The 12,131-nt window shown below is 47.5% G+C and overlaps 1 protein-coding gene across 1 annotated transcript in view; it reads right to left on the bottom strand.

The window, feature by feature from the left end:
• Positions 1-12,131, bottom strand: part of PI4KA (phosphatidylinositol 4-kinase alpha) — a 113,993-nt gene that overhangs the window by 23,346 nt on the left and 78,516 nt on the right. The window contains exons 26-32 of the mRNA XM_086682310.1: positions 11,406-11,487; positions 11,098-11,181; positions 9,543-9,632; positions 7,277-7,396; positions 4,127-4,219; positions 2,540-2,696; positions 2,181-2,308 (exon numbers count right to left, since the gene is read on the bottom strand). Coding sequence (XP_086538436.1) covers positions 2,181-2,308; positions 2,540-2,696; positions 4,127-4,219; positions 7,277-7,396; positions 9,543-9,632; positions 11,098-11,181; positions 11,406-11,487 — 754 coding nt within the window. The remainder of the gene's footprint in view (positions 1-2,180; positions 2,309-2,539; positions 2,697-4,126; positions 4,220-7,276; positions 7,397-9,542; positions 9,633-11,097; positions 11,182-11,405; positions 11,488-12,131) is intronic.

Raw genomic sequence — 12,131 nt, 5'->3', positions numbered from 1 at the left:
TAGTCACCTGACATAAGAAAGATCTATATTCTGGGAAAATAAACAGCAGTGCCCCTCAGTCTCCACTGCTTTTCTTTCCTTAAAAAAATTTTTTTTTAACATTTATTTATTTTTGAGAAACAGAGTAAGACAAAGTGTGAGTGGGGGAGGGGCAGAAAGAGAAGGAGGGGCAGAATTTGAAGCAGGCTCCAAGTTCTGAGCAAATGGTCAGCACAGAGCCTGATGAGGGGCTTGAACCCACGAAATGTGAGATCACGACCTGAGCTGAAGTCGGACGCTCAACTGACTGAGCCACCCAGGTGCCCCTCTACTGCTTTTCTATATACAGAGTCCAGAACAAAACAAAAACATTTAAACACTAAAGAAAAAAAAAATCAACAGAAACAAACCCACAGATGACCTTGATACTAGAACAAACCAGATAAAAATTTTAAAATAAATATTACAAATATGACCAAATATTTATAGGTAAAGATGAAAAGACTAGGTGAAGGCACAGAGAATCTCAGCAGAGAAATACAAACTATAAAAAAGAAACAAAAATTTTATGGGGCACTTGGGTGGCTTAGTTGATTGACTTTGGCTCAGGTCATGACCTCATGGCTTGTGAGTTTGAGCCTTGCATCAGGCTGCTTGCTGCTGTAAGTGTGGAGCCTGCTTCAGATCCTCTGTCCCCCTCTCTCTCTGCCCCTCCCCCTACTTATGCTCTCCCTCTTAAAGTAAGAGAAGAGCACTCCCAGACAAAAGCAGGAGCTTCTTTTAGTAAAAAAAAAACAAAAAAACAAAAAAACAAAAAAACCCCACACACATACAAAAATTCTAGACCTGAGAATTACAATATCTGAAATAAAATATATAGAAGATGGCTTAACAACAGGAAAAATAAGGCATTAGAAAATAGCACTAAACTGGAAGACAGACCAACTAAAATGAACCAAAATGAAATGAGAGAGAGATAAAAGTGAAAAGCACTGAAGAAAACATTAACGATCAAGGGACAATACGAAGTCACCAACATATGTGTGTGGAATTGAAATCCCAAAATGAGACAAGAGAATGGAGAAATATTTAAAGAAATACTAAAATTTTCCAAGTTTGATGAAAAAATCTAAATCTCTAAATTTAAGAAGCTCAATAAATCACAAAGGGATAAATACACAGAAAACCACATACTAAAGGCAAACTATTAAAAATTGAAGATAAAAGGAAACATCCTAAAAGTAACCAAAAGGAAAAACAAAAAACAGGGAACAGAAAAAGGAAATACCCCTTTGACCACTTATCTCAATTCATCTTAAGAAACACAGAGAGGCACCTGGGTGGCTCAGTGGGTTAAGTGTCCAGCTTCAGCTCAGGTCATGATCTCAAGGATGATGGGGTTGAGCCCCGAGTCAGGCTCTGTGCTGACAGTTCAGAGCCTGCTTCGGATTCTATGTCTCCCTCTCTCTCTGTCCCTCCCCTGCTTGCGCGCGCTCTCTCTCTCTCTCTCTCTCTCTCAAAAATAAACAAACATTAAAAAAAAACAACAACAGAAAAAAAGCTGCCAAATTCCCTGTTAATGAGATCTGCAAAAAATACAACAGTTCTTAGGTATTCATCCAATCACCTGAAAGGGTGTGTATCACCTTGCCTGGGGGCTTCCTCCAGTAGCAACTTCAGAACTATGGACACCAGGAAGGCTGCCCCTACCAAAGGTAGCAGGCCAAGAGAAATGTCTTTGTGGACAAATACAAATGCTCCCAATTACATCCCATGTGTTCTACTCTCAGAGAAATGGCTCCCTCTACTGAGATTTTGAAAAACAACAACTTCTGGGCACCACTAGGATCCTTTCAACACACACACATATATATATGTATATAGTATATAGTGTAGTATCTACTGTGTGTGTATGTATGCATACATACATGTATGTATGTATGTGTGTATATATACATGTATATACATATACACACACACATATATATATGTATATATACACACACATATGGTCCCTGTGGTCTCCATGAAGCCTGGTGGTCAGGCATTAATATCACAATCTTACATACAAGGACACTGAGGCCTCAAAGGGTGAGGGGCTTGCCCAGGGTCTCCAAGCTTGTCAGCTAAGCAGCCAGGCCAAGCTCTCTCCATCTCTGATGAGCCCCACCCTCAGGAGCTGAACACAGCCAGTGTCCTACCGGCACTTCCACTCCGTTCTTGCCAGCCAGTAGCCACTCCCAGCAGGCCAGGGCAGTCTCCATGCCATGCTCGTTGAACATCCGGAGGGGACCCCAACACAGATGATGGAGGAGCTGTGGGTCACAATCTGCAACCAAACAAATGTTGTTCAGAAGAAGCTTTGAACAAAGGCTGAATCCTATGCTTGCCTCCCCACATCAACAAGACAGAGCACCAGGTGGGCCAGAGATTGTTTACTTCCAACCCTGGAAAACATCACAGAGATCTCTATTGGGGGAGCTCCAGCTCACTAAGGAAGATGAAGGTAAATACTCATTTCTAAATGAGCCCAGAGTTCCCTAGTGCCTCTGTCTGTTACCTTTGCTGCTGATGAGCATTGCTGTCAGCTTGAACATGGCCTGTGTGTAGTGCTGGGGATTACTGAGATCTAATGCTGTATTCAGCTCCTGGACCATCATTTTGTTCAGGTCAGATATCTGGCCAGTGGCATCTGAGAACCGAATCATTCCATACACCTGCAAGAAGCACACTCATCAAGAGAATCATACATAATCCAGGCATATGGGCAAGGTGTGACTAGAGTCTCACTCTCTCATACTGGAGCTTGTGGGTACAGACAGTGACAGACTTGTTTCAATAATGCTACCACTGCTCACACCTTTCTAGGGAACTTGTCTTTTAGTGCTGTGTGTAGGCATTCCCTTCATTTTAGATGGTCCCTGAGGGCAGAGACCTGGTCTTGTCAATTTCACATTTCAGTAGCAAACTCCAGGTCTGAACCATGATAGGGCTGCATGAACATGGGCTGAATGAATACAATTAGTGACTCAACCAAGAGCATCCTTACTATTTTTAAAGTTGTACATCATCCCCCCCCCCCAAAAAAAAGTATGCTGCTCTCTTATTTATAAGACTTGACTATATAGAAAGAATCTGACTCCTTCCAAAAACCAAACCTACCCCCAAAGACAGACTTCCCACCACCACCTAGATATCAAAACAGGTAGAACAGGCCCTCAGAGCAATTCCCAGCAATGGAGGATGTAGGGTCAGCGTCAGCCTACTGGAGAGAGGGGCCCACTTGCCCAGGGCCCAGGAAGAGGAAGAGCAACTGCTGGAATGAGGGAGTCACAGAGTAGGGGGGGAAGACCCCACTCAAGACTGGGCACCAGTGGACTTGCAGGGACCTCTAAATAATGGCGTAGACTAGCGTCTGTGTTTTTATAGATTCAGAAACTGAGGCCCCAAGTGGTGAAGCAACTTGCTAGGCTGGGCTAAAGTGTGGCGTGGTAGACAAAAGCCCTCATAGTGATCAGATGTGGTTCCCGACCTCACTCTGCCTATACGACTCTGGCAAGTTACTTCATTTTGAGAACTTCAGTTTCATTATCTGTGAAACTGGAATAATAGTCTGTATACCTTACTAACTGCCCCAGTTAGTAAGTACACAGCACTCAATGAATGCCTGCTGCCACTTAAAAAAGAAAAGCCAGAAAGGGGCACTTGGGTGGCTCAGTCCATTAAGCAGTCGACTCTGGTTTTGGCTCAGGTCATGATCTCACAGTTTGTGGGTTCGAGCCCCACAATGAACTCTGTGCTGACAGTGAAGAGCCTGCTTGGGATTTCCTCTCTTTCCTTCTTTCTCTGCCCCTCCCTGACCTGCTCTCTCTCAAAATAAATACATAAACTTAAAAAAAAAAAAAAGAAAAGCCAGAAAAATAGAAAGCTTCAGCATGGCCAGAGTATATGTACATGAGGTCATTCCTTTGCAGAGGTGGTAAGTGGTAGTCATAAATGCTGCTGGCTGGGCTGGTGAGTCCCAGGGCCCCATGGCTTCAAGTCCACATAAAATGAGTAAGTTCCAGAACCTGAGCTCGTTTTCCACTGGGAGCTGACTGGCAGTAGAGTGAGAGGAGACTTTGAAAGCCTGCGTCAGGATACGCACCTCGCCCGCATAGCGGTTGCGTAGATTCAGGGATGCCATGAAATTGGAATAATCTTTCTTCACACAGGCCGGGCGCTCTGTTAGCTGAGTTGCCTACAGAGAAATATCAAGAATTATTTCAGACCATTACCACATGTTTTCTTTGTGTTCACTATGGCTAAGCTTAAGTCCAATTAAGAAGTCAAGTTCAGATCCAGAGGTTATTAAAAATCTTCTATGCTGACAAGCTAATAAAATGAAATACTTTTAATTTTTTTTTTAACATTTATTCATTTTTGAAAGAGAGAGACAGAGCGTGAGTGGGGGAAGGGCAGAGAAGAGAGGAAGACACAGAATTTGAAGCAGGCTCCAGGCTGTGAGTTTTCAGCACAGAGCCCGACACAGGGCTTGAACCCATGAACCACGAGACTATGGCCTGAGCCAAAGTTAGATGCTTATCCAACTTAGCCCACCCAGGCACCTCAAAAAGAAATACTTTAGAACACCTTCCAGTCTGATAAGAACCACGGAAAAAGAATTTAAAAACAATTTTAGGATGAAAAATTTTCTCTGGAAGGCAGCTTGTGATAGAACTTCACTTTGCCACCCTGACTGCTTTCATCCCAGTGGTGAACAGGTCTTTTGCAAAAGAAATAATCATCAGATCATTATGAAAATCATCATAATCTGCAATGAAAATGCTGTGAAGTTAGTGCTCCCGGGCTGTCTCCTCTGTGGGTGCGTGCTGGTGTGTAAATGTGACTTGAAGATGGTGAATGGTGAAGTTGAGAGCATAGTGACAGTGAGCAGAAGCCAGCAGGGGCTTGGAGATACCCAACAGCTGCCAACAGTCTAAGAGCGGAAGACAAAAGGGGCGCACTCTGAGTACAACGGCAGCCCACAGGATGGGGAAAATATTTTCAGACCCCCCTTCACTTCCTCTGCTTCAGCTGCACCTCCCACCACTCGGGGTCCTGATGACTGCTCTCCCTTACCCTGGCTGGTCACTGCTACCATGCTCCTCACTGCCCTTCCCAACATCACTGAAGACTAAGAACATGCACTGAAGATGACCTTTCACCCCTTTAGCGCCTTTTACTATAAACCAACAAAACCTATCCACTTCTTGACATTCAGGTCCCATTGGGGAAAATGAATCTCTCAATAGTTGAAGTTTGAGGGATTATTTTTTTGGAGGGAGCAGGCAGGTAGGGAGAAAGAGGGTCAAGAAAATAAAATATGAAATTTGGGAAAACATAAGCAAGAACAAAAATACATGATTTTCTCATAAAATTATTAAGCTGGTCTATTTTGCAAAAGGTCATGTAACACTACATTTTTTGGAGACAGTGTGGCCTATGGCATCAAGCAGGCCTACACTGGAACCTGGCTCTGCCACCAACCAGCTATGACGCCCTAGGGAGGCCACTTGCTGTCCCTTAGCCTGAATATACTCCCCTGCAAAATGCGGAAAACAATGGCCTTCTTACCAGGGATTCCGTGATATCTGCGCAGCCCCCAGACAGCAAATGGCCTGCACTGCAGCCTACCTCCCTCCCTGGTAGAACTACTCCAACTGCTTTGGCTCAGACGTCTGGTGCAGTGTGATGGGGAGGGCAGCCCTACAGGAGTTTTCTGACAGTCTCTATGCAGCAAGAGCCACTGGCCTGAGACCATGCTTCTCAAACACCCCCTAGAAGCTGCTCTTCCCTGAATACCATGTGATGGGGAGATGTCACTCTGGTGGCCAGCAGGCTCCTGTGCTTTTCATGGAGCAGGGGCAGGTTGGCCAGGATCTCCATTACAACCAACAATCAGAACACACAATACATATATCCTTTCCTCCTCAGCAATAGAAAAGGGAAAACCACACCTAAATCTCTTTTTCTACAAAAAAAGATTTAAATCTTTTAGGAAAAACTGACCTCTTACAAGCTAGCCTAGAAGAGGACAAGGAGTTGTCAAAGGCATTCTAAGGAGTGCCCACTTCTGGCCTCTGCTTGTGTCCTCAGAGTGGTGGAGAGACCCAGCTCAGGGAGCTGATCTTACGCCGCTGGGCCTGGCCTGTAAGCACAGGGTGTACTGGTGACACTGGTATCTTCAGAGAACATGGAGTGACCTCTGTGAGAGCTCTGAGGATGACACGGGCTGTGAGAAGACACTGGCTACCTGTGGCACTGCCCCAGGCTCCACAAGGAGGCTGAGAGCCCCCAGCCCACCTAATGGGCTCCTCCCTTCCTGCTTAGACTTGTGGCCATGGTGAGAAGTGGCAGCGCCATCCTCCCTCCTCTGCACCCCCACCCTATCATGTCAAAGACATGATAAAAGACAGGCGGCAGCCTCTCCACCTCTCCACCCCGAGAGAGTTAAGAGGCACAGAGTTAAGAAGCACATAGCCACACTTGCTTGAGACAGACATCATGGTAGGCCCTAAGGCTGGGAGACACTGACATGCAACACCGCCAGTCAGATCACCTGCTCTCAATCTGCTACTTTGATCCGAAACTCTGATTTAACTAAGAAAGCACTACTTCATGGACGTGCTGCCCTCTAAAGTGATCTTCAGTGGAACAAGACCAAGTTGAAGATGTGTGTGCACATATGCTTTGGCACCTGCTGAAACAGGAAAATCCAGCAAATGTTTCCAATCAACATGACTATAAGATAATGCTGACCTTGTCTCAAAGAGATCAGTTTCCTTCCTTGTGGATACACAGAAATCCAAATCTGATATCATTAATGAAGCAAGAAACAGTAAGGATGGGGAGCCTGGGTGGCTCAATTGGTTAAGTGTCCGACTTCGGCTCAGGTCATGATCTCATGGTTTGTGGGTTTGAGCCCTGCATCGGGCTCTGTGCTGACAGCTCAGAGCCTGGTGCCTGCTTCAAATTCTGTGTCTCTGCCCCTCCCCCACTCGTGCTCGGTCTGTCTCTTAAAAATAAATAAATATTGAAAAAAAAAGAAAAGAAAGAAAGAAACACAGTAAAGAAATGCCTGTTCTACTAACCTACTCTCTCTGAACCTGAGTATCTTACATGGGATTCCAATCTGCCTACTGCTAGCATGGCCGCATATATCAGAAAAAGCTACATATCAGCTTTGGTCTTGCCCCTCATATTGTGGCTCCCATTGCTGAAGGAGACTCCTGTTCCTCAGGAGGCACACACATACCCCGAGAGTGGTGTTCTGCTTGTTGTAGCCGGCAAAGTGAAGGATGCTTTCGGTGGCCATGGCCAGCCCCGTGTGCTGGGACAGTCCTGATACCCAGTTCTGATGTTTGTTCAGATATTCCTGAAGTCGGAAAAAAAAAAAAAAAAGGCTGTTTTACTTTAAAGGTAAGAATAATACTTTATAAAATAAAGTGTGAGGTAGTAGAGCAAACATTGGTTCCAATGTTGGGTTCATCCCTTGCTGTGGGACCTTCAATAAATTAAAGCCCCCCCTTCCCCAACTGACTCTTGCTCATGTGTGAACGAGGATGATTTCCCCAGAGTGGCAGGCACACAGTAAATGTGACAGGACTGTTTATTCTTTGGGCACATCCTTGCTGAGAATCTGCCACCTGCCAAGTCCTGTGCTAGATACCTGGAAAACAGTTGTAGAGTTCTGGTCCCACTGTCAACACGCAGGCAGTTGTACTGCTTGCCTGAGCAGCCCTGCTGTGAAGGAACGACCCAACAAACAGCTGGAAGGCAGAGTAAGGGCCAGAATCTGCCTGGCCAACTAGTGGAAGGGGACACCTGGCAGAGCGTGGAGATGTGAGAAGGCCTTCTGCTCTGGGGACCATCAGGGGTCAGGGGTTAGCACTGCAGGAGCACAAGTACAAGGGCTAGATGGCAGGCAGCCAGCCTGGGCCAGAGATGGGCCAGGCCTGAAAGGCCTTGTGTGCCAGGTGAAGGAGTTTAGAGTGAGGCACAGGACTCCCCTCAGGAAAGTGCATGTGAGCACTGACTTACAAAATTGTGCCAGTGGTTTTGGAGGGTTCATAGAGCCCCAGAAACCCAACCACGGACCCCGTGGCGATGGGGAGTGGCTAATGAGCAAAGGTAGCAGATTTGCTATTGACACCGGCCCAGCATGGTGGATGACTCAGGACAGGCTACAGTGACGTGCCCAGGTGGGTCGGGGCCACTAAGGGTAGGCAGTGAGGGCCTGACAGGAGGTGGGGTAGGGTTCAGACAGACTAGATGTCCAGGGGAAGGGAAACAGAGCCTGGGGCAACACCAAAGGGAGGCCTGGTAGAAGTACCAAGACCAATTCAAGCCTCAAGCTTGTTCATTTTCCACTCCTTTCTTAGGCCATGGTTGAAGAAATAAACAGCTCTCCCAATTAAGGCCTTTTTTTTTTTTTTTTTTTTTTTTTTTTTGCTTAATGAACCCTTTTAGGAATGAAAGGGGCTTCCCCTCTTTAGAGCTCAGCCTTGGGAGCTGATGCCCCTTTCCTCCATGTGAACCAAAAGAAAAGTCAGTTCCCAAAAAGGAACAGTTTGAAAAAGTACCACAGTCTGAAGAATACTAGTGTATCCACTAGACAGTGACAGCTGTCAAGCTATAGGCATGGCCTAGTTACAAGGCCCATCGCTGTCCAGCTTAGCTGCTGAGTGCCTGACAGAAGGCTCCATTTTTTTCATTTCCCCAATTGCTCTAACCTCACCACTCCTACATCTTTCTGGAAGGAAGAACTTTAAGGCAACACAAGGCACCACCCATGGGTTCTTGCAAAATGTGTTTCCAAACAGCCTCTAAGCTGCTCGGTCCTTCCTGGATTCTGAACACAGAAACACTTTGGAACTAGCTTTATCTTGACAAATGTTGCTGAGGTCAACTTCACATGCTCCTCTAGATGCAACTTCTTTTTATTAAGCCAGATTTCTTCTAGTGGGATTTTTCTTATCTTTGATTCCTTTTCAGGTGACTTTTTCCTCTCATGAATTGTGGTATTTTTGGTCCATCTCTGCTTGACCAGAATAATGGCTCACTTTGTAGTCATTTGTGTTCACACGTCAGCACTTTGGTCTGCAAAGGCTCATGTCCAACTCCACATACAGCCTGGATAGGGCTCTAATGGGACAGCAGCCTCACTCCAGCTCTGGCATTCGGCAGATGCTACTAGACTGGCAGGCCTCCTCGCTCGCGCCTAGCCTGCCACACACCTGGCACCTACCTGGTGTGAGTGGTCAGTTCTCTGGGCCTGCCTGCCCACAGATCCCATCGCACCTGCCCCGCTCACCCACAACCAGTACCCTTACCCCACAAGGTGTTCCTAACAAATAGCGGCCTCTGAGGCCTCTGTTATTCCCAGACACTAGACTAATGTTTTTGGTCTCTGTTTATTCACATTAGCGCTGTTTCTATTTTGAGTTCGCAGTCTATGAAAGTTCTCTGGATCACTGGAAGGAGCTTAACAAAATTGCTTTTTGGTGATTTCAAGAAAGTACCTGTAAGTGGGACTTGGTGACCGTAGGTGCCCACTTCATTGCCTCCTGTAGGATCATTCCACAGCGCGCCGCGAAGTCCTTCACGATGCTCTGGAAGACGGTGTGATCAAGCCGAGGTCAGTGTATCTGGGCTGTCAGAGGATGTCAGCTACAAACTGTATTTAGTTACTTTTGAGGGCTGAAGTGCATCCCCCTAAAATGCATGTGTTGAAGCCCTAGCCCCCACTACCTCAGAATGTGACTGTATTTGAAGATGGTGCCTTTATTTTTTTTTTTTTTAATTTTTTTTTTTCAACGTTTATTTATTTTTGGGACAGAGAGAGACAGAGCATGAACGGGGGAGGGGCAGAGAGAGAGGGAGACACAGAATCGGAAACAGGCTCCAGGCTCTGAGCCATCAGCCCAGAGCCTGATGCGGGGCTCGAACTCCCGGACCGCGAGATCGTGACCTGGCTGAAGTCGGACGCCTAACCGACTGCGCCACCCAGGCGCCCCAAGATGGTGCCTTTAAAGAGGTAATTAAGGTAAAATGGTATCATATGAGTGGACCGTAATCCAATCTGACTGTGTCCTCGTAAGAGAAGATTAGGACACAGGCACAGAGGGAAGACATGTGAGGACACAAGAACACGACAACCATCTAAAAGCCAAGGAGAGAGGTGTCTGAAGAAACAACCCCGCCAACACCCTGACCTCAGATCTCCAGCCCCCAGCACTGTGAGAAAATAAATTTCTGTTGTTTAAGCCACTCAGTCTGTGGTACGTAATCATGGCAGCCCTAGCGAATGATTAGAGTGACTATGTTCTAACACTGAGCCTTGGGGTATAGGGCACAGACATCCTGGTCTGTGGTCCTGGTGTAAGGCTGGGCGGCAGGGCCTACACTAACAGTGCCTCACACGGCCACTGGGCAACATATGTCCTGAGTCATTAACTGAAGGAGAACGCAGGCCATGGCAGGTAAGAACCGGTGCAGGGGCCTCGTCACCGTGTGGGGAACTCCCTGCCCACAGCTGGAGGCCCAGAGGTTGGGACATGACCTGGCCCTAGGTCTGAGCTGTGGTCTGCGCTGAGCTTCAGTCTGCCACCATGAGGGCTCTGAGTCAGACTCACACAGCACAGCCTCCTTATCCGGAGCTACTTACTCCATCTATTTCCCACAGCACCACAAAAGGCGAAGTCGTTCCTCACTACCACAATGACAGGTAGTCTGCACACCTCACAGCAGTGAAGTTCATCTGACAGTCATACTTGCTCAGGCAGCTTTGAGAAGCTATAAACTGACAGGCAGCAGAAAACCTCTTTGGCAGCTGAACTAAGAAAGGGCTTAGAGTCAACACGGCTGTGGGGCAGGAGGAGGCTTGGTAGACAGTCCCAGCTGGGAGTGAGTCAGCACCCCACTCATATTGTGAGACTTTCTCTCCTGCGGGCTGGGAGAGAATGCTCACACCTTAAACTTCTGGGGACTGAATGACACAGTGTGTGCAATGTGCCAGCCCTGACACTAGAGAAGGCAATGAAAATGGCCGTTAATTAGGAGACGGCTGCCACCTACCTCTCGGGCTTCACAGGTGTCTGGAACGGTGATCCGATAGGGGGCATCAGGAATGTCGTAGTAAGGCTGGTCCTTGTGAATGTCCTGAAAACAACCAAGCTCCCTTTTCCAAACCACCTTCCCTGGGTGCCTCTGCTCATGCTGGGCAGCGGTGTTTGCCTCCATTCCCCACACCTGTCCGGTCTGTGACAGGCTTCCAAACTTACTACAGCTCATTGGTAAAGGCCAGGACAGGATCTGGCCTCCCCACCCCCAATTTGGCCACTTGCAGCATAAATTAGGCTCTGGTATATGGCAGGGACACTCACAGCGCTCAATGACAGTGACAGGGTCTGGAGGATGTCCAGCATGGTCTTCAGCACTGTCCCGCTCCAGAGCAAGTGGGGAAACCTGCACAGACAGCCATATCTCAGGGTCCAGGAGACAAATCTTCAAGGAATCTGAGTTCCTTAAAGTGCTGCCTCGAGGGGTGGGGCAGGGTGGGGTAAAAGCCCCACCTCCTGCTGCCCAGCTGACGGTTGGAGGAGGTCAGGAGGTCTCCCAGGCAGGGCACTCTGTCAGAAACACCCCCTAGGCACTTGCCAGCCCCACTCTTCAGAGCCTAGATGTGGCCTCACGTGACCTGCTCTCAACCTAACACTGATACTGGCTGGGACATACTCCCTCACTCCCCAAAGTGATCCTCCTTGTTTTTGACCAGGGGTCCCCAATATTTTCACATGATGGCAAAATAGAAAATGGCCATATTTGCAGGACACTCTAGCTCAAAGAGAAGAAGCTGCTCCTGGATGTGGTGGCCAGGGTGAGGGGAGCAGACTCCGTATAGCTGTGACTCATCATGGCCCTCTGCTTAGGAGGTCCAGCTCAGACACATGTCATATACGTGCTAGACTTGCTTTCTGGCCCTGCCTAGACCAGGCGCACAGCACCTGCAGCAGGCTCCAGAACTCCTGGACGCTTGCATGGAGCTGAGGGCAGGCCCAGCGTGGCTGTTTGCTGCCTCTGGCCTTTACATTGCAGACAGGCTGGTCCAG

The sequence above is a fragment of the Puma concolor genome, chromosome D3 (assembly GCF_028749965.1).
Source record: "Puma concolor isolate L17-30 chromosome D3, mPumCon1.1.hap2, whole genome shotgun sequence".
Taxonomy (NCBI): domain Eukaryota; kingdom Metazoa; phylum Chordata; class Mammalia; order Carnivora; family Felidae; genus Puma; species Puma concolor.
The sequence above is the reverse complement of the archived record's forward strand: the minus strand, read 5'-3'. Positions and strand labels throughout refer to the sequence as shown.